The sequence below is a fragment of the Cherax quadricarinatus genome, chromosome 9 (assembly GCF_038502225.1).
Source record: "Cherax quadricarinatus isolate ZL_2023a chromosome 9, ASM3850222v1, whole genome shotgun sequence".
Classification (NCBI taxonomy): domain Eukaryota; kingdom Metazoa; phylum Arthropoda; class Malacostraca; order Decapoda; family Parastacidae; genus Cherax; species Cherax quadricarinatus.
The window spans coordinates 5,406,336-5,429,377 of NC_091300.1; the positions used below are offsets into that span (position 1 = coordinate 5,406,336).

Below are 23,042 nucleotides of genomic sequence, written 5' to 3' on the forward strand. Positions count from 1 at the left end.
ACTGGAGAATACACTAGACCTCATCTTCACTAACAATGATGATCTGATAAGAAATGTCACCATATCAAAAACAATATACTCAGAACACAACATAATTGAGGTTCAGACATGTATGTGTGGAGCCCCAGACCGACATAATGAGACTAGTCACAAGGGAGCATTCACCAAATTCAACTTCAATAACAAAAACATAAAGTGGGACCAAGTAAACCAAGTCCTAACCGATATAAGCTGGGAAGATATACTAAGCAACACAGACCCCAACTTATGCCTAGAACAGATTAACTTGGTGGCACTTGATGTATGCACAAGGCTTATTCCTCTAAGAAAAAGGAGGAGTAGATGTAAAATAGAAAGAGACAGGCACTCCCTTTACAGGCGACGGAAAAGAATAACAGAGCGGCTAAAAGAGGTCAATATATCTGAAATGCGTAGGGTGACACTGGTCAGAGAAATAGCAAGCATCGAACTTAAGCTAAAGGAATCTTATAGGAGTCAGGAATCGCGGGAAGAACTAAAAGCCATAAATGAAATCGAAAGAAACCCAAAGTATTTCTTCTCCTATGCCAAATCAAAGTCGAGAACAACGTCCAGTATTGGGCCCCTACTTAAACAAGATGGGTCCTACACAGATGACAGCAAGGAAATGAGTGAGCTACTCAAGTCCCAATATGACTCAGTTTTTAGCAAGCCGCTAACCAGACTGAGAGTCGAAGATCAAAATGAATTTTTTATGAGAGAGCCACAAAATTTGATTAACACAAGCCTATCCGATGTTATCCTGACGCCAAATGACTTCGAACAGGCGATAAATGACATGCCCATGCACTCTGCCCCAGGGCCAGACTCATGGAACTCCGTGTTCATCAAGAACTGCAAGAAGCCCCTATCACGAGCCTTTTCCATCCTATGGAGAGGGAGCATGGACACTGGGGTCGTCCCACAGTTACTAAAAACAACAGACATAGCCTCACTCCACAAAGGGGGCAGTAAAGCAACAGCAAAGAACTACAGACCAATAGCACTAACATCCCATATCATAAAAATCTTTGAAAGGGTCCTAAGAAGCAAGATCACCACCCATCTAGAAACCCATCAGTTACACAACCCAGGGCAACATGGGTTTAGAACAGGTCGCTCCTGTCTGTCTCAACTATTGGATCACTACGACAAGGTCCTAAATGCACTAGAAGACAAATAGAATGCAGATGTAACATATACAGACTTTGCAAAAGCCTTCGACAAGTGTGACCATGGCGTAATAGCGCACAAAATGCGTGCTAAAGGAATAACAGGAAAAGTCGGTCGATGGATCTATAATTTCCTCACTAACAGAACACAGAGAGTAGTCGTCAACAGAGTAAAGTCTGAGGCAGCTACGGTGAAAAGCTCTGTTCCACGAGGCACAGTACTCGCTCCCATCTTGTTCCTCATCCTCATATCCGACATAGACAAGGATGTCAGCCACAGCACCATGTCTTCCTTTGCAGATGACACCCGAATCTGCATGACAGTGTCTTCCAATGCAGACACTGCAAGGCTCCAGGCGGACATCAACCAAATCCTTCAGTGGGCTGCAGAAAACAATATGAAGTTCAACGATGAGAAATTTCAATTACTCAGATATGGTAAACACGAGGAAATTAAATCTTCATCAGAGTACAAAACAAATTCTGGCCACAAAATAGAGCGAAACACCAACGTCAAAGACCTGGGAGTGATCATGTCGGAGGATCTCACCTTCAAGGACCATAACATTGTATCAATCGCATCTGCTAGAAAAATGACAGGATGGATAATGAGAACCTTCAAAACTAGGGAGGCCAAGCCCATGACGACACTCTTCAGGTCACTTGTTCTATCTAGGCTGGAATATTGCTGCACACTAACAGCACCTTTCAAGGCAGGTGAAATTGCTGACCTAGAAAATGTACAGAGAACCTTCACGGTGTGCATAAAGGAGATAAAACACCTCAATTACTGGGAGCGCTTGAGGTTCCTAAACCTGTATTCCCTGGAACGCAGGTGGGAGAGATACATGATTATATACACTTGGAAAATCCTAGAGGGACTAGTACCGAATTTGCACACGAAAATCACTCACTACAAAAGCAAAAGACTTGGCAGACGATGCAACATCCCCCCAATGAAAAGCAGGGGTGTCACTAGCACGTTAAGAGACCATACAATAAGTGTCAGGGGCCCGAGACTGTTCAACTGCCTCCCAGCATACATAAGGGGGATTACCAACAGACCCCTGGCAGTCTTCAAGCTGGCACTGGACAAGCACCTAAAGTCGGTTCCTGATCAGCCGGGCTGTGGCTCGTATGTTGGTTTGCGTGCAGCCAGCAGCAACAGCCTGGTTGATCAGGCTCTGATCCACCAGGAGGCCTGGTCACAGACCGGGCCGTGGGGGCGTTGACCCCCTGAACTCTCTCCAGGTAAACTCGAGGTACTCCAGGTAGTGGGTTGGTACACAGCAACCGCCCAGGGAGGTACTACTGTCCTGCTGGGTGAGTGCAAAACAAAAGCCTGTAATTGTTTTACATGATGGTAGGATTTCTGGTGTCTTTTGTCTGTCTCATAAACATGCAAGATTTCAGGTATGTCTTGTTACTTCTACTTAAACTTAGGTCACACTACACATACATGTACAAGCACATATATACACACCCCTCTGGGTTTTCTTCTATTTTCTTTCTAGTTCTTATTCTTGTTTATTTCCTCTTATCTCCAAGGGGAAGTGAAACAGAATTCTTCCTCCGTAAGCCATGCATGTTGTAAGAGGCGACTAAAATGCCAGGAGCAAGGGGCTAGTAACTGCTTATGCTGTATATATTACTAAATTTGAAAGGCGAAACTTTCGTTTTTCTTTTGGGCCACCCTACCTCAGTGGGATACGGCTGGTGCGTTGAAAGAAAGATATACATTTTTTTTTTTTTTTTCAACAAACCGGCAGTATCCCACCGAGGCAGGGTGGCCCAAAAAGAAAAACAAAAGTTTCTCTTTTTTAAATTTAGTAATTTATACAGGGGAAGGGGTTGCTAACCCCTTGCTCCCGGCATTTTAGTCGCCTCTTACAACACGCATGGCTTACAGAGGAAGAATTCTGTTCCACTTCCCCATGGAGATAAGAGGAATTAAACAAGAACTAGAAAGAAAATAGCAGAAAACCCAGAGGGGTATGTGTGTATATATATGCTTGTACATGTATGTGTAGTGTGACCTAAGTGTAAGTAGAAGTAGCAAGACATACCTGAAATCTTGCATGTTTATGAGACAGACAAAAGACACCAGAAATCCTACCATCATGTAAAACAATTACAGGCTTTCATTTTACACTCACTTGGTAGGACGGTAGTACCTCCCTGGGTGGTTGCTGTCTACCAACCTACTACCTACATATATATATAAAATTGAAAACTGTTGAAATTTTGGAAAGTTTCCAAATATAATGGAGAGACGCAGTGCTCATGGAGAAGGTAAACAAACCGGGTGGTGTGCAGTGACCGTATTAGAAAGACGGGGAGCCATATATAGTGGTACCCTGAGTTTCGAACTTAATCCGTTCCAGGAACTAGTTCAAAAGTCGAAACATTTGAAACTCGAAGCAATATTTCCCATGAGAAATAATGTAAATACAATTAATCCGTTCCAGAGACACAAAAATATTAACAAAAAATTACATTTTATAGAGATTAATTATAGTTTTACATACACTTAACAAACATACATAGTACAGTTAGTAATAGATAAATAAACATTTAAATAAACATATACAATAACATGTTTACTTACCTTTATTGAAGATTGTTGATGACATCTGGAAGATAGGAAGGAGTAAGGGAGCACTTACTGTTTGGAAGGGAGAGCCCCTTCCATAAAGACCTTAGGTAACATGTCCTTTTCTGTGGTTACTTGCCTTCTTTGTCATTTAATACAATTAGGACCAGCTTGAGAGTCACTGGACCTTTGTGTCACAGAATAACTGTCCACAGTCCTCTGTTTCTGGCACCTCTTTAAGATATCCCTGCAGTGGGACATGGCTCTGTCACTGAACTTGTTGCAGAGATGGCTTCTTTCAGTTTGTTCAGGGTGGTACTTCTCCACAAACCTTTGCACATCATTCCACTTTGCACAAATCTCCTTAATCTGTGAAGAAGGCACCTCATCCACTCCCTCTTCCTCCTCCTCTGAAGCAAGTTCCTGAGCTGTGGTCTGATGCTGTTCCAGATGAAGCTCTTGCAGCTCTTCAGCAGTTAGCTCTTCCCTGTGGTCCTGCACCAACTCTTCCACATCCTTGCCACTCACCTCCAACCCCATGGAGTGGGGTTGGAGGTGGATCGGCAGGGTCAGGGTCAGCCTCAAACCCTTCAAAATCCCTGTGTTGGACACAATATGGCCACAGTTGTCTCCAAGCAGAGTTCAAAGCCCTGGAAGTCACTCCCTCCCAAGCCTTACTGATAAGGCTTATGCAGTTGCAGATACTGAAATGATTCTTTGGGCTAACTGAATGTCTGTGGTCACCTCAAAGCACTTTTCAAACACTGCTTTAGTGTAGAGTTTTTTGAAGTTAGAAATGACCTGCTGGTCCATGGGCTGGAGGAGAGGAGTGGTGTTAGGAGGTAAGAACTTCACTGTGATGAAACTGAAGTCCCTAGAGAGTAGTTCTACCAAGTTTGGAGGATGTGCAGAAGCATTGCCCAGTATCAGGAGGCACTTGAGTGGCAATTTATTTTCTAGGAGGTATTTTTTCACACTGGAGCTAAATTCTTCATTAGCCCACTCTTTGAAAATTTGTCTTGTGACCCATGCCCTATTATTAGTTTTCCACAACACACACAATCTGTTCTTGCCAACATTGTTTTTCTTGAACACACTGTAAAGGCTTCACTTTAAAATCCCCACTATCGTTAGCACAAAACAAGGGTGTTAGCCTGGTTTTCATAGGCTTGTGTCCTGGAAGTGTCTTTTCCTCCTGCATTATGTAGGTTCTCTTTGGCATTTTCTTCCAAAACAGGCCTGTTTCATCACAATTGAACACTTGTTTGGGTTCAAATTTTTCAGTCTTTACATACTCCTGAAATTGTTATGAATTTTTCAGCTCCACGTTTGTCTGAACTGGCAGCCTCCCCATGCCTTACCACACTGTGTATGCCACTACACTTCTTAAATCTGTCAAACCAGACTCTGCTGGCCTTAGTCACTAACAGCAGCACTCATTGCAGACCTTTTCTTTATGAGATCGTCATGCCTTGCCTTTTCACAAATGATCGTCTCCGAAACACTATCACCCGCTATCTCCTTATCCTTGATCCACACAATTAACAACTTCTCAACCTCTTCGACTATTTGTGATCTCTTTTTGGTTAGCATATAGACACCTTTCGCAACATCAGCTTCCTTGATTTCTTTTCTCTTTGCCAGGATAGAAGCGATTGTTGATTTTGTTTTTGCCATATATCCTGGCAGGCTCCAGAAGTAGCACACCACTCGTATTTTTGTACTACATTTATTTCCTTCTTCACGTCTATGGTGTTTCTCACTTTCTTTACCACAGGGGTGCCACTAGCAAGTTTCTTTGGGCCCATGGTAGCTTATTTCACAGTTGCACAAGCACCAAACACAAAGAATTAATACTGAAATGTTTGAATGAGCACGCAGGTTAGTGTTCACTGAAGCATGAACAAAGCCAGACTGACTCACGACGCCTGCGCGGGGGATGCAGGGAGGCGGACAGGTCTGGTATGCAGTTCGAAACGTGGGGCACGTTTGATACTCTGGACAAAATTGGTGCGAAAAATGCAGTCAAAACTCGAAGTGTTTGATAGTCGATGCTTTCAAAACTCGGGGTTCCACTGTAGTGAGTTTTGGTCATAATTTGCAGTGTCCGTATTAGCGGAATGCCATAAAGCGAAATGCTGTAAAGTACTGTAGAGTATTGCCAGTTGATAAGAGACACCTGTGCTGGCAGTCAGCTTATTAGACATTCTTTTCCTAGATGTTAAACATACAAGCACAGTAAGCCCTCAATATAATGGACTAATAGGGAGGGGGGGCCGAGTGTCTGTTAAATCAGAATAATGTTAAAAAACAGTGACGTCGTAAGGGTAAGGGGTGGCACCATAGAGCCTCTAAAGAAAGTGACACTAACGCCAAAAACAGTGCTGCGCAACATAAGAGAAGAATCCTTCACTTCTATATAGCTTATTATATATTAACAAAGTACAAATAGGCCTATATAGGGAAAATCATTGATTTTGATGATATGATAGATGATCTTGTAGGATTGAAAGCAAGGAAATGTAAGATCAGATTCATTGAGATGTTACCTGTACTCAAGGTCAAATCGGAACTAGTGTTTCTCTGATATTGCAATGTTTTTCTTTATTTTTCAAGTTTTTATTTTTTTTTGGCGTTGTGGAAAATGAATAAATGTAGGATCTTTTGGCTGTACTCAAAGTGGTATTCAAGTTTTTCCTCAATATTACTTCAATTATTTATTTTATCATTAATAAAGTTGAGAAATATTCTCCTGTTCGGTTTTTGGACCTTAAACGTTCTCATTGCTAAACATTAGTTACTGGGCATACAGTACTGATGTAACTGGAATTTACTTCCTCCATCCCTTGGATTTCATGGGGGTGACACCAAAGATTCCTCCCCGGGTGACACCAACCCTAGCGACGCCTCTGTTAAAAAATAGTAATAAAATGTACTAAAGTACTACAGCATACTGTACCTAATAAAGTACTGTACATGGGCAGTAGTGTGCATACTAATTGGGATGGTGATAAAATAAGACATTTATTTGGAAAATTAATGTTTATTTGAAAAATACACATCACTGATATTACAAATAATTGATTTAATGAGAGATATGACTACCCATTGCTTTTATAAACAGTGCTACATGCTTTGGCATAGAATTTACCAATGTTAAACACATTTCAGCAAGTTTTTCATCGTGGTTCCAGGTCCTATTACCAGGACCAATTAGCTTCTCCACAGTTGAACAGTCCTGTTTTGTCATCCTGTGTTTGGTTATTGTCCATATTTTCTCAGTTGGGTTGAGGTCAGGAGAGAGTTCATGCCAATTTAGAATGCTAAGCCCACCCTCTAAAGAATGTCAGTATTTTTCTGAAAGTGTGGCATGGAGCAAGACCCTGCTGGAAAATGTCTTCTTCATCAGGAAAATTTCTATCTACAATGAGAAGCAAATGAGTTGCCAGGATTACCTTGTATTTGTCACTGTTCATTGTTCCTTCAACAGTAACAAGCTGTCCAGGGTCTTTAGTGGTAAAAATATCTTAGATGGGTGTTTGGGCGCTTATTGAACGTGTCCATTCTGAAGAGATTCGCCTTTGTTTTGTTTCGCTACCACTGATCTGTACCCATGTACTCAAAGTGTACTTCATCTGAAAATATAACTTTTCTCCATTCATCTGTCGTCCATCCTTTATGATCGAGTGCTCACTACAGCCATTGTTTCTTCATAGCAGTAGTCAATAGTTCTGGCAGTTCTGCCAGCTTCAAGGAGCCTTTGTCTGATGGTTCAAGAATCAACATTTACACCAACTGAAGAAAAATATCTCTGTAGGTCTTTGCTGGTTTTCTTGTGTTCCTTGATACTATTTCTTATGATAACCTTGTCATCGTGAGGTGTTGTCTTGAGTTTTCTTCCATATTTTCCTTGATACATTGCTCCACAATCACCAGTGCCATCAGCTCTCTTCAGAATTTGACCAACAATTGACTTTGCTAGGTTCAAATTTTCAGCGATCTGATACTCAAATCAGCATGTTGTCTAAGAGCTACAATACTTGCACACTTCCTGGGTGTAACATCCATCATGAATTTCAGAAGTAATCATGAACTGAAGGGAAGAATTTGGCAAAACCACATTTGCTCATGGAGCACACTCGCAGGAATAGCCTTACAGAACAGCTGTTGAAGCAATGATGAAAGTTGCAGAGTAACAACACTACTGGATGGTTGCCAGAGGTTGGTAGCAAACTCTTGTGAAAAGTAAAGAACCCCAACTATATTAATTTAGCCAGAGACTAAGACATATTATGGGATAATCACAAAATTTACTCCTTTCTTCTTCTTTCAACAAACCAACCATATCCCACCGAAACAGGGTGGCCCAAAAAGAAAAATGAAAGTTTCTCTTTTTAACTTTAGTAATGTATACAGGAGAAGGGGCTACTAGCCCCTTGCTCTCTGCATGTTAGTCACCTCTTACGACACGCTTGGCTTACAGAGGAAGACAGTTCCACTTCCTCACGGAGAAAAATTTACTCCTGTCCCATTTAATTTGCACACTACTGTAATTTACAGATTTTCTTTTTTTTCAACAAGTTGGCCGTCTCCCACCGAGGCAGGGTGACCCAAAGAGAAAGAAAATCCCCAAAAAGAAAATACTTTCATCATCATTCAACACTTTTCACCTCACTTACACATAATCACTGTTTTTGCAGAGGTGCCCAGAATACAATAGCTTAGAAGTATATACATATAAAAATACACAATATATCTCTCCAAACTGCTAATATCCCAAACCCCTCCTTTAGAGTGCAGGCATTGTACTTCCCATTTCCAGGACTCGAGTCCGGTTATATAAAATAACCGGTTTCCCTGGATCCCTTCACTAAATATTACCCTGCTCACACTCCAACAGATCATCAGGTCCCAAATACCATTTGTCTTCATTCACTCCTATTTAACACGCTCACGCACGCTTGCTGGAAGTCCAAACCCCTCGCCCACAACACCACCTTTACCCCCTCCCTCCATCCTTTTCGAGGACGACCCCTACCCCGCCTTCCTTCCCCTACAGATTTATATGCTCTCCATGTCATTCTACTTTGATCCATTCTCTCTAAATGACCAAACCACCTCAACAAACCCTCTTCAGCCCTCTGACTAATGCTTTTATTAACTCCACACCTTCTCCTAATTTCCACACTCCGAATTTTCTGCATAATATTTACACCACACATTGCCCTTAGACAGGACATCTCCACTGCCTCCAACTGCCTCCTTGCTGCTGCATTCACAACCCAAGCTTCACACCCATATAAGGGTGTTGGTACTACTGTACTTTCATACATTCCTTTCTTTGCTTCCATAGATAACATTTTTTGCCTCCACATATACCTCAATGCACCACTCACCTTTTTTCCCTTATCAATTCTATGATCAACCTCATCCTTCATAAATCCATCCGCCAATACGTCAACTCCCAAGTATCTGAAAACATTCACTTCTTGCATACTCCTCCTCCCCAATTTGACATCCAATTTTTCTTTATCTAAATCATTTGATACCCTCATCACCTTACTCTTTTCTATGTTCACTTTCAACTTTCTACCTTTACACACACTCCCAAACTCATCCACTAACCTTGGCAATTTTTCTTTAGAATCTCCCATAAGCACAGTATCATCAGCAAAAAGCAACTGTGTCAATTCCCATTTTGTATTTGATTCCCCATAATTTAATCCCACCCCTCTCCCGAACACCCTAGCACTTACTTCTTTTACAACCCCATCTATAACTATATTAAACAACCATGATGACATTACATATCCCTGTGTAAGACCTACTTTTACTGGGAAGTAGTCTCCCTCTCTTCTACACACCCTAACCTGAGCCTCACTATCCTCATAAAAACTCTTTACAGCATTTAGTAATTTAACAGCTATTCCATATACAACCTGCAACATCTGCCACATTGCTCCCCTATCCACTCTGTCATAGGCCTTTTCTAAATCCATAAATGCAACAAAAACTTCCCTACCTTTATCTAAATACTGTCCACATATATGCCTCAATGTAAACACTTGCTCTACACATCCCCTACTCACTCTGAAACCTCCTTGCTCATCCACAATCCTACATTCTGTCTTGCCTCTTAATTCTTTCAGTTATAACCCTACCGTACACTTTTCCTGGTATACTCGGTAAACTTATTCCTCTATAATTTTTACAATTATAGTCATATGAGGCGACTAAAATGCCAGGAGCAATGGGCTAGTAACCCCTTCTCCTGTAGACATTTACTAAAAAAGAGAAGAAGAAAAACTTAATAAAACTGGGATGCTTAAATGTGCGTGGATGTAGTGCGGATGACAAGAAACAGATGATTGCTGATGTTATGAATGAAAAGAATTTGGATGTCCTGGCCCTAAGCGAAACAAAGCTGAAGGGGGTAGGGGAGTTTCAGTGGGGGGAAATAAATGGGATTAAATCTGGAGTATCTGAGAGAGTTAGAGCAAAGGAAGGGGTAGCAGTAATGTTAAATGATCAGTTATGGAAGGAGAAAAGAGAATATGAATGTGTAAACTCAAGAATTATGTGGATTAAAGTAAACGTTGGATGCGAAAAGTGGGTCATAATAAGCGTGTATGCACCTGGAGAAGAGAGGAATGTAGAGGAGAGAGAGAGATTTTGGGAGATAAGTGAATGTATAGGAGCCTTTGAACCAAGTGAGAGAGTAATTGTGGTAGGAGACCTGAATGCTAAAGTAGGAGAAACTTTTAGATAGGGTGTGGTAGGTAAGTTTGGGGTGCCAGGTGTAAATGAAAATGGGAGCCCTTTGATTGAACTTTGTATAGAAAGGGGTTTAGTTATAGGTAATACATATTTTAAGAAAAAGAGGATAAATAAGTATACAAGATATGATGTAGGGCAAAATGACAGTAGTTTGTTGGATTATGTATTGGTAGATAAAAGACTGTTGAGTAGACTTCAGGATGTACATGGTTATAGAGGGGCCACAGATATATCAGATCACTTTCTAGTTGTAGCTACACTGAGAGTAAAAGGTAGATGGGATACAAGGAGAATAGAAGCATCAGGGAAGAGAGAGGTGAAGGTTTATAAACTAAAAGAGGAGGCAGTTAGGGTAAGATATAAACAGCTATTGGAGGATAGATGGGCTAATGAGAGCATAGGCAATGGGGTCGAAGAGGTATGGGGTAGGTTTAAAAATGTAGTGTTAGAGTGTTCAGCAGAAGTTTGTGGTTACAGGAAAGTGGGTGCGGGAGGGAACTGGAGCGATTGGTGGAATGATGATGTAAAGAGAGTAGTAAGGGAGAAAAAGTTAGCATATGAGAAGTTTTTACAAAGTAGAAGTGATGCAAGGAGAGAAGAGTATATGGAGAAAAAGAGAGAGGTTAAGAGAGTGGTGAAGCAATGTAAAAAGAGAGGAAATGAGAGAGTGGGTGAGATGTTATCAACAAATTTTGTTGAAAATAAGAAGAAGTTTTGGAGTGAGATTAACAAGTTAAGGAAGCCTAGAGAACAAATGGATTTGTCAGTTAAAAATAGGAGAGGAGAGTTATTAAATGGAGAGTTAGAGGTATTGGGAAGATGGAGGGAATATTTTGAGGAATTGTTAAATGTTGATGAAGATAGGGAAGCTGTGATTTCGTGTATAGGACAAGGAGGAATAACATCTTGTAGGAGTGAGGAAGAGCCAGTTGTGAGTGTGGGGGAAGTTCGTGAGGCAGTAGGTAAAACGAAAGGGGGTAAGGCAGCCGGGATTGATGGGATAAAGATAGAAATGTTAAAAGCAGGTGGGGATATAGTTTTGGAGTGGTTGGTGCAATTATTTAATAAATGTATGGAAGAGGGTAAGGTACCTAGGGATTGGCAGAGAGCATGCATAGTTCCTTTGTATAAAGGCAAAGGGGATAAAAGAGAGTGCAAAAATTATAGGGGGATAAGTCTGCTGAGTATACCTGGTAAAGTGTATGGTAGAGTTATTATTGAAAGAATTAAGAGTAAGACTGAGAATAGGATAGCAGATGAACAAGGAGGCTTTAGGAAAGGTAGGGGGTGTGTGGACCAGGTGTTTACAGTGAAACATATAAGCGAACAGTATTTAGATAAGGCTAAAGAGGTCTTTGTGGCATTTATGGATTTGGAAAAGGCGTATGACAGGGTGGATAGGGGGGGCAATGTGGCAGATGTTGCAAGTGTATGGTGTAGGAGGTAGGTTACTGAAAGCAGTGAAGAGTTTTTACGAGGATAGTGAGGCTCAAGTTAGAGTATGTAGGAAAGAGGGAAATTATTTCCCAGTAAAAGTAGGCCTTAGACAAGGATGTGTGATGTCACTGTGGTTGTTTAATATATTTGTAGATGGGGTTGTAAGAGAAGTAAATGCGAGGGTCTTGGCAAGAGGCGTGGAGTTAAAAGATAAAGAATCACACACAAAGTGGGAGTTGTCACAGCTGCTCTTTGCTGATGACACTGTGCTCTTGGGAGATTCTGAAGAGAAGTTGCAGAGATTGGTGGATGAATTTGGTAGGGTGTGCAAAAGAAGAAAATTAAAGGTGAATACAGGAAAGAGTAAGGTTATGAGGATAACAAAAAGATTAGGTGATGAAAGATTGAATATCAGATTGGAGGGAGAGAGTATGGAGGAGGTGAATGTATTCAGATATTTGGGAGTGGACGTGTCAGCGGATGGGTCTATGAAAGATGAGGTGAATCATAGAATTGATGAGGGGAAAAGAGTGAGTGGTGCACTTAGGAGTCTGTGGAGACAAAGAACTTTGTCCTTGGAGGCAAAGAGGGAAATGTATGAGAGTATAGTTTTACCAACGCTCTTATATGGGTGTGAAGCATGGGTGATGAATGTTGCAGCGAGGAGAAGGCTGGAGGCAGTGGAGATGTCATGTCTGAGGGCAATGTGTGGTGTGAATATAATGCAGAGAATTCGTAGTTTGGAAGTTAGGAGGAGGTGCGGGATTACCAAAACTGTTGTCCAGAGGGCTGAGGAAGGGTTGTTGTGGTGGTTCGGACATGTGGAGAGAATGGAGCGAAACAGAATGACTTCAAGAGTGTATCAGTCTGTAGTGGAAGGAAGGCGGGGTAGGGGTCAGCCTAGGAAAGGTTGGAGAGAGGGGGTAAAGGAGGTTTTGTGTGCGAGGGGCTTGGACTTCCAGCAGGCATGCGTGAGCGTGTTTGATAGGAGTGAATGGAGACAAATGGTTTTTAATACTTGACGTGCTGTTGGAGTGTGAGCAAAGTAACATTTTTGAAGGGGTTCAGGGAAACCGGCAGGCCTGACTCGAGTCCTGGAGATGGGAAGTATAGTGCCTGCACTCTGAAGGAGGGGTGTTAATGTTGCAGTTTAAAAACTGTAGTGTAAAGCACCCTTCTGGCAAGACAGTGATGGAGTGAATGATGGTGAAAGTTTTTCTTTTTCGGGCCACCCTGCCTTGGTGGGAATCGGCCAGTGTGATAATAAAAAAAAAAAAAATTTTACAATCTCTTTTGTCCCCCTTCCCCTTATATAAAGGGACTATACATGCTCGCTGCCAATCCCTAGGTACCTTCCTCTCTGTCATACATTTATTAAACAAAAATACCAACCGCTCCAACACTATATCCCCCCCCCCCTGCTTTTAACATTTCTGTCATGATCCCATCAGTTCCAGCTGCTTTACCCCCTTTCATTCTACGTAATGCCTCGTGCACCTCCCCTACACTCGCATCCTGTTCTTCTTCACTCCTAAAAGGTTCAAATTCAAATTCAAAGTTTATTCTCTATAAGGATTACAATGCTGAGTTTACAGAATTTGGTTATTGTGTGGTTTACATGTGGTAAAGTACTAATTACAGAAGGTGCCACTAGAACACCTAGCATGGCTAGGCATTTCGGGCAAACTTAGATTAATTCTTAAATTTAAAATATTACAAATTATGAGGTAAGTTGGTATTATGGCTAAGTGACTAAATACTAGTTTGTGAGTTTAGCAATGTGAATGCTTTTGTTTTGGCAGCATACATAGTTTCAGTATTGGAGTATCGCAGACCAACTTATGACTAGTTAGGATTCATTATTTTAAGATTGAGATTGGTATTTCTGTTTATGGTCAAATGGGTGAGTGAGTGTAAGTGTGAACCACCAGGTGGTATTCGTGTAATTAGTTGATGGGGTGTATCAGGGAGATAAGATGTTTTCTAATGGTAGTTTTGAAGGTGATGAATGTGTCTGCAGTTCTAGAGTTTTCAGGTAGGGTGTTCCAGATTTTAGGGCCTTTGACATACATTGAATTTTTGTAAAGGTTTAGTCGGACACAGGGAATGTCATAGAGATGTTTGTGTCTGGTGTTATGCCTGTGGGTTCTGTCACAACTATCAAGAAAGCATTTTAGGTCAAGGTTAATATTGGAATTTAAGGTCCTATAGATGTAGATTGCACAGTAGTAAGTGTGGATGTACTGAACAGGGAGTAAGTTTAGGTCTATGAAGAGGGGGGGGGGGTGTTGCCAGGGATGGGATTTAGTGATTATTCTTACTGCAGCTTTTTGTTGGGTTATTATTGGCTTTAGGTGTGTTGCTGCAGTTGATCCTAGCATAGGTGAGGTATGGATAAATAAGTGAGTGGTATAGTGTGAGAAGGGCATTTTGCGGCACGTAGTATCGTATCTTGGAGAGGATCCCAACCGTTTTGGATACTTTTTTGATTGTGTTGGATATGGATGCTGAAATTCAGGTTGTTGTCGAGGTATAGGCCTAGGAATTTGCCCTCATTATGTCTGTCTATTAGAGTGTTGTCGATCTTAATGTTAATTTGCGCAAGTCCTGCTCTGCTACCAAACATAATATGGTAGGTTTTGTCAGTGTTAAGCGTAAGTTTATTGGCTGTCATCCAAGTCGATATTTTGATCAGCTCCTCATTAACAATGGTGTTGAGGGTGGCAAGATTAGGGTGAGAGATGACATAAGTCGTGTCGTCAGCAAAGAGAATGGGGTTCAGGTGTTGGGATACGTATACCTCCCTGGCCAGTGCATGAAATTAACGCTTTCCTTTCTTCGTCGACATTTACAAGTTCCTCAAAATATTCTCGCCATCTACCCAAAACCTCCATCTCCCCATCTACTGACTCCCCTACTCTGTTTTTAACTGACAAATCCATTCGTTCTCTAGGCTTTCTTAACTTGTTTAACTCCAAAAATTTTTCTTATTTTCATTAAAATTCCTTGACAGTGCCTCTCCCACTCTATCATCTGCTCTCCTTTTGCACTCTCTTCACCTTTCTTTTACTCTCCATATACTCTACTCTTCTTATAACACTTCTGCTTTCTAAAAACCTCTCATAAGCTAACTTTTTCTTTTTTATCACACCCTTTACTTCATCATTCCACCAATCACTCCTCATTCCTCCTGCACCCACTCTCCTATAACCACAAACTTCTGCCCCATATTCTAATACTGCATTTTTAAAACTCGTCCAACCCTCTTCAACCCCCCACTACTCATACTTGCACCAGCCCACCTTTCTGCCAATAATTACTTATATCTCACCTGAAGTTCCTCCTCCCTTAGTTTATACACTTTCACCTCCTCCTTGCTTGTTGTTGCCATTTTCCTCTTTTCCCACCTACCTCTTACTCTAACTGTAGCTACAACTAAATAATGATCCAAAATATCAGTTGCCCCTCTATAAACATGTACATCCTGGAGTCTACCCATCAACCTTTTATCCACCAATACATAATCTAACAAACTACTTTCATTACCTGCTATATCATACCTTGTATATTTATTTATCCTCTTCTTCATAAAATCTGTACAGTGGACCCCCGGTTAGCGATATTTTTTCACTCCAGAAGTATGTTCAGGTGCCAGTACTGACCGAATTTGTTCCCATAAGAAATATTGTGAAGTACATTAGTCTATTTCAGACCCCGAAACATACACGTACAAATGCACTTACATAAATACACTTACATAATTGGTCACATTTGGAGGTAATCGTTATGCGGGGGTCCACTGTATTACTTATTACCAAACCTCTTTCTACACTTAACTCAATTAAAGGCTCCCCATTTTCATTTATCCCTGGCACCCCAAAATTACCTGCTACTCCATCTACAACATTTTTACCCACTTTAGCATTGAAATCCCCAACCATCATTACTCTCACACTTGGTTCAAAACTCCCCATGCATTCACTCAACATTTCCTAAAATTCTCTCTCTCTCTCTCTCTCTCTCTATCTCTCTCTCTCTCTCTCTCTCTCTCTCTTTCTCTCTCTTTCTCTTTCTCTCTCTTTCTCTCTCTTTCTCTCTCTTTCTCTCTCTTTCTCTCTCTTTCTCTCTCTTTCTCTCTCTCTTTCTCTTTCTCTTTCTCTTTCTCTTTCTCTCTCTCTTTCTCTTTCTCTCTCTCTTTCTCTTTCTCTTTCTCTCTCTCTTTCTCTTTCTCTCTCTCTTTCTCTTTCTCTCTCTTTCTCTCTCTCTTTCTCTCTCTCTTTCTCTCTCTCTTTCTCTCTCTCTTTCTTTCTCTCTCTCTCTCTCTCTCTCTCTCTCTCTCTCTCTCTCTCTCTCTGTGTGTGTGTGTGCGCGCGCGCGTGTGCGTATACACTTACTATAACCCACTTTTCACATCCAACCTTTATTTTACTCCACATAATCCTTGAATTAATACATTTGTAGTCTCTCTTTTGATGCCATAACTTATCCTTCAACATTATTGCTACTCCTTCTTTAGCTCTAACTCTATTTGAAACCCCTGACCTAATCCCATTTATTCCTCTCCACTGAAACTCTCCCACCCCCTTCAGCTTTGTTTCACTTAAAGCCAGGACATCCAGCTTCTTCTCATTCATAACATCCACAGTCTTCTCTTTCTTATCATTTGCACAACATCCACGCACATTGACTTCCCACTTTGACAATTTTCTTCTTCATTTTAGTAATTATTACAGGAAAAGGGTTACTAGCCCATTGTTCCCGGCATTTTAGTTGACTTTTACAACACGCATGGCTTACGGAGGAAAGATTCTTATTCCACTTCCCCATGTATATAAAAGGAAAAGTAATAAGACCAAGAACTATTAAGATAAAATCAAAGAAAACTCAGACAAGTGTGTATAAATAAACATGTACATGTATGTGTAGTGTGACCTAAGTATCAGTAGAAGTATCAAGACGTACCTGTAATCTTGCATATTTATGAGACAGACAAAAGACACCAGCAATCCTACAATCATGTAAAACAATTACAGGCTTTCTTTTCACACTCACTTGGCAGGATGGTAGTACCCCTCTGGGTGGTTGCTGTCTACCAACCTACTACCTATACATTTATTAAACAAAAATACCAACCACTCCAACACTATGTCCCCCCCCTGCTTTTAACATTTCTGTCATGATCCCATCAGTTCCAGCTGCTTTAACCCCTTTCATTCTACGTAATGCCTCACGCACCTCCCCCACACTCACATCCTGCTCTTCTTCACTCCTAAAAGATGATATACCTCCCTAGCCAGTGCATGAAATTACCGCCTCCCTTTCTTCGTCGACATTGAAAAGTTCCTCAAAACATCCTTGCCATCTACCCAAAACCTCCATCTCTCCATCTACTAACTCCCCTTCTCTGTTTTTAACTGATAAATCCATTTGTTCCCTAGGCTTTCTTAACTTGTTTAACTCACTCCAAAATTTTTTCTTATTTCCATTAAAATTCCTTGACAGTACCTCTCCCACTCTATCATCCGCTCTCCTTTTGCACTCTCTCACCACTCTCTTCACCTTTCTTTTACTCTCCATATACTCTACTCTTCTTATAACACTTCTGCTTTATGAATTTGTAAATTTACAGATATGCTGAAATAAACATTGAAGATGAAGTTGCAAGTACAATTTACCCAGTAGATTTTACCCATAATTTTAGATTCGTTGTATCGGGGTCTGTTATATCAAGGGTTTATTATAGTATGTATTTTTTGTGCAGAACTATTTTCCAGACTATATCTTAAATGCTTACATGCAACATCGTGAAACTTCAAACACTTGTGTGCCTTCCCAAAAAATGAAGGTAATGATGAAAACTTACATCATCTCATGACACTGAAAGTCTCTATTAGCCATCCTGATGTTATTTTTCAACCTCTGAGTTAATAATTATATGTTTTGTAGTGTATAACTGCATAATTTCTTTGTACATTTCCATCACACATTTTGTATACCAGTATACGTTTTAGAGTAACTAAGAACACATAATGTCCTGCAACTTAAACAGAGAACATAGGGTTCCTGGAGATTTGTATTTAGTGACATTGTGACCTGCACTGCCATACATTAACTGCCTGTTTGCGTAATTTTGTCATTGGTGATTAAATATTTGTAAATACTGTAGGTAAATTAAGGCTAGGTTAGATTAACTTAACCTAGAAAAACTAATTTTTGTGGTTTTTTAAATTTTGCAGATCTTGACATATTTTAACATGAGTAAACAAACCCTTTATTTGGAGAACGGGTTGAGGTACATATGTCATGCAACATATTTTGGAGGAATTACATACATATCAAGAATGACCTTTATTGTACAGTATTTTTGGGAGCATACACAAATAACCCGCACATAAAAGACAGAAGCTTACGACGACGTTTCGGTCCGACTTGGACCATTGACAAAGTCACACTGTTACCGTTGAGTGTGACTTTGTCAATGGTCCAAGTCGGACCGAAACGTCGTCGTAAGCTTCTGTCTTTTATGTGCGGGTTATTTGTGTATCGTTCCAGTCACGGTATTGTGCCTTTTTGTTATTTATTTTTGGGAGCATTAGTAGTCGCTGAACCTTTCCTTAGTTTGGTTATCAGTTTGAGTTGCATTCCATTTATATTGTATTTTTAAGGTACAGTATATAAATGAAGGAAATTAAATGTGAACATAAGAAAGAGTAAGGTGATGAGGATAACACAAATTTTAGATAATGAAAGATTGGATATCAGATTGGAGAGAGGAAATATGGAGGAAGTGAGTATATTCAAATATCTGGGAGTGGACTTGTTAGCAGATGAGTTTATGAAAGATGAGGTGAACCATAGAATTAATGAGAGGAAAAAGGTGAGTGGTGCATTGAGGAGTCTGGAGACAAATAACATTATCCATGGAAGCAAAGAGGGGAATGTTTGAGAATATAGTGGTACCAATACAGTATTCTTCTATGGGCATGAAGCATATTCAATACACTAAACCTACTCACCATACAAAACATCCATACTTATTACTGCACCTATTACATACATAGAACACTTAACTCTGATATTAACCCTCCCCTCAAACATCTCCTTGCCAACCTCAACAGAACACATGACCATAACACAAGGCACAGATCACTCTTTGATGTTCCTCGTGTCCATCTCACACTATGCAAAAACTCAATGCACATAAAAGGCCCTAAAATCTGGAATTCATTACCTGTAAATATAAAAGAAACACAACCTGTTTATAAATTCAAGTCTCTTCTCAAAGATTACTTACTCACCCAAAACCAAATAAATACTGAATAACTGAACATTATAAATTGTATATCTTAAATGTTTCTCACAATTATATCACATAAATGTTAAACCTAAAACCCAATCTAACTTTATTATTTTTTAAATACACTACCTAACAGAATCACTACCTAACTGAATGCAACCATATGACCTGTCTTTGTAATACTCACTTGTGCTTTATAGTTATCTGTTTACATTAATGTTTTATCACTGATTTCATCATTGCTTAGTAGCAGCGCTGTATAGTCCTTGTGGCTTAGCGCTTCTTTTTGATTATAATAATAATAATAATCATTGCTTAGTTAATCTTAAGTTAATTTTAAGCCAGCCCGTAATGCTATGCATAGTATAAGTGGCTTTGGCATACTGCTCTTATCTGTATTTTTTTTGTACCTCTGTATGTGTGCACAAATTGGAAATAAATAAATAAATAAATAAATAAATAAATGGGTAGTGAATATTGCAACAAGAAGGCTGGAGGCAGTGGAGATGTCGTGCTTGAAGGTCAGTGTGTGGTGTGAGTGTAATGCAGAGAATCCATAGCTTGGGGATTAGAAGGAGGCATGGGGTTTCTAAAAGTATTACCCAGAGGGCTGAGGAGGGGTTGTTGAGTTAGTTTGAACATTTAGAAAGGATGGAATGAAGTTGAATGACTTGGAAGGCATATAAAACTGTAGTGGAAGGAAGGCGGGGTAGAAATCATCCTAGGAGAGGTTGGAGGGAGGGAGTAAAAGAGGTTTTCTGTGTGAGGGGCTTAGACTTCCAACAAGCACGCATGTGTTAGATAGGAGCGTGTTGAGACAAATGGTTTTTATGACTTGATGTTCTGCTGGAGTGTGAACACGGTAACATTTATGAAGGGATTCAGTGAAACCAGTTAGCTGGACTTGAGTCCTAGAGGTGGGAAGTGCCTGCACTCTGAAAGAGGGGTGGAGATATGTTGCAATTTTTTAACTGTAGTGTAGGCAAGCCTCTGGCAAGACAGTGATCGAGTGAGTGAAGATGAAAGCGTTTCTTATTTTTCGGGTCACCCTGCCTCAGTAGGAAACGGCTGACATGTTAATGATAAAAAATATTTTCTTCATTGTTGCTAAGTTATTCTATGTGTAAGAAAATTGTCACTATAGATTTTTAGAAAATTTAAAGATCATTTTCTTCTCTTTTTATGGTAAAAGTGTATAATTCTGTAGTACAGTATTTGTACAGCATACTGTATTTGGAGGTTTTATCTGCATTTTCACTAACCCTAAGTTGATTAACAAAATTTGTAGATTATTGAGGTTGCATTTGCATTGCATATACAGGAGGGGCCCCTGTTATGCAGCAAGTTAGGATCCGGGCGACTTCTGTAAAGCGAAATTCACTGTGAAGTGAAACATAGTCTTTTTTCACTTTCAAATGCATAACATGTTTACACTATCATATATTAAGTGAGCAGTAGAGCTAGGCCCAAAAAATACATATGCAGTACACATTTTACTTTTTTTTTTTCAACAAACTGGTCATATCCCACTGAGGCAGGGTGACCTAAAGAGGAAAACGAAAAATTTTCTTTTTGAAGTTAGTAATTTATACAGAAGAAGGGGTTACTAGCCCCTTTCTCCCAACATTTTAGTCACCTCTTATGACACACATGGCTTATGGAGGAAGAATTCTTTTCATTTTGCCATGGAGATAAGAGGAAATAAAGAACAACAAGTACGTAGTAAGAAAATAGACGAAAACCCAGTTGGGTGTGTAAATATATATGCATGTACAGGCATATGTAGTGTGACATAGTGTAAGTAGAAGTAGTAAGATATACCTGTTATCTTTTGGTTTATGAGACACAAAAAGACTTCAGCAACCCTGCTATCATGTAAAGCAATTACAGGTTTCCGTTTCACACTCACTTGGGTGGTTGCTGTCTACCAACCTACTGTCTAGGATGCATTGCTTACCTTAAAATATTTATGTCCTTAGCTTATGGTGAGTGGTGAATTTATTTATTGTAGGAAGTCTGAATAAATGAAAAATGGGTATAATTGAAAACTGCTGCATTAGCGAATTGATGAAAAAGCAAAGTGCTGTAAAGTAGAACCTGCCCATACAGTATCCAGGTTTTTATTACATTTTAAACATATAGGTGATTAGCAAAATATAAGTCTGTATTGTTATTTTATGCAGTTCTATTTTAAATTAATTCTCTATTAAAGTTTAAGATAGCTGAACTTGCTATAAATATTTTCTTCTCAGGGCATATAAATCTGAGTATCGCAAGAAGTTCCGTCCATTCTCACAGTACCAATATGTGGACGGTAGATTCCATAAAGTAAAGACTGACGATTCATCAACATCAGCAACAGCAGCAGCAACAGGAAGTGGAGGTGGTGGCGGTGGCGGAAGCGAGTCTCCAAACAATTGGTACAAGGAGGTTATTGAGCTTCGCCGCCAGGCTGGGCAGTATCGGGTATGTACTGTGTGAGGGTGTGGTTATGCATTAGAATTTAATTAATTTTTCTCCATAAACTGCCCCAAATAGATTCTAATGTATTGTAAAATTGTGTTTTATAACATATTACACAATATTATATTCAGTATTATAGTAATGAGTTCCAGGATAAGTAATTTTCTTTCCTGTAGCCATTTTTTTTATTGGCCTTTGAATGGTACTGTGTGTTTTTAAGAAGTGGCTTCTCTTAAAGATGTTTTTATTTCAACATTTAGTTAATGTTCACAATTTCATAAATGATTAGCTGTGTGTAAATTCAAGGTAGCTCTCAAGATTAATTATCTGAAAATATTGCTTTATGTTAGGCTGTGAACTAATTCATGTCTTGCCAAACTATGTAGTCCCACCCTGATGTGATTTACATTTTTCTTTTATCTTGGATTGCTGATAAGAATTAAAAGAAATCCAATAATCTATACCATCACTGCACGATTTTTACTCATGGTAATGTATGGAAATCATAGAAAGGATTTCCTGCATTTCATAGTGCATAAAAGTGAAAGTCTACTAAATATTAGAAGAAAATATACAGTACATAATATTGGAAGTGCAGTTAAAAAAATCTTATTAAAATGGGAACTTTAATTGCATACCAGATGTCACAAATTTCTCCTTTTTTATTGCATTATTCAATAGGTGTACAGATTACATGGAAATTTACAGTAAATTACACTAACAACTCAAAGTCTAACACCATTTCATGCGAGTTTGCATCTATGAGAAAAAATGCTTTTAATAATTTATGATTGTATAAATCTTGAGAGAGGATGAAATACAAGTAAACATTTTATGAGTACATGAGTCACTTTCTGTGAGTCGCACCGTTTTATTGTGTTTTTAACTTTTTTAATACGCACTTGACCTGATTCTACAGTGAAAGTTACATATGACATAGGCCCTTTGGTATATGAAAAGTATTTTTGCCGTTTCTCATTTGGACAGAAATGCACTTTGCTGAACTTTAGCACAGCTATCTAACTGATCTTAAATAAAACTATTTAAGATTACTTATTTTGCCTTTTTTTAAATATTTACAATAATTTAAATGTTCATCTTGTGCTGGTGGTCTCTTTAAATCAATAAATAAAATGTAAGTACAGTAATTGGTTTTATGATGGAGAATAATGAGGTCACATGAAATGTAGTTGGTCTCAACAATTTAGTACAGCACTAGAAACTTCATTAATGTGACTCTTTTTATTGCCTCATGTCTACTTTTTCACTAATTCACCTTTTGGTT

At 39.5% G+C, this 23,042-nt stretch overlaps 1 protein-coding gene across 30 annotated transcripts in view; it reads left to right on the forward strand.

The window, feature by feature from the left end:
- The window catches only part of LOC128686186 (nucleolar protein dao-5), a 1,503,768-nt gene that overhangs the window by 1,311,729 nt on the left and 168,997 nt on the right, over nucleotides 1-23,042 (forward strand). For all 30 annotated transcript variants that reach the window (XM_053772972.2, XM_053772989.2, XM_053772979.2 and 27 more), the window contains one exon: nucleotides 21,547-21,760. In XM_053772972.2, the coding sequence (XP_053628947.1) occupies nucleotides 21,547-21,760 (214 nt within the window). The remainder of the gene's footprint in view (nucleotides 1-21,546; nucleotides 21,761-23,042) is intronic.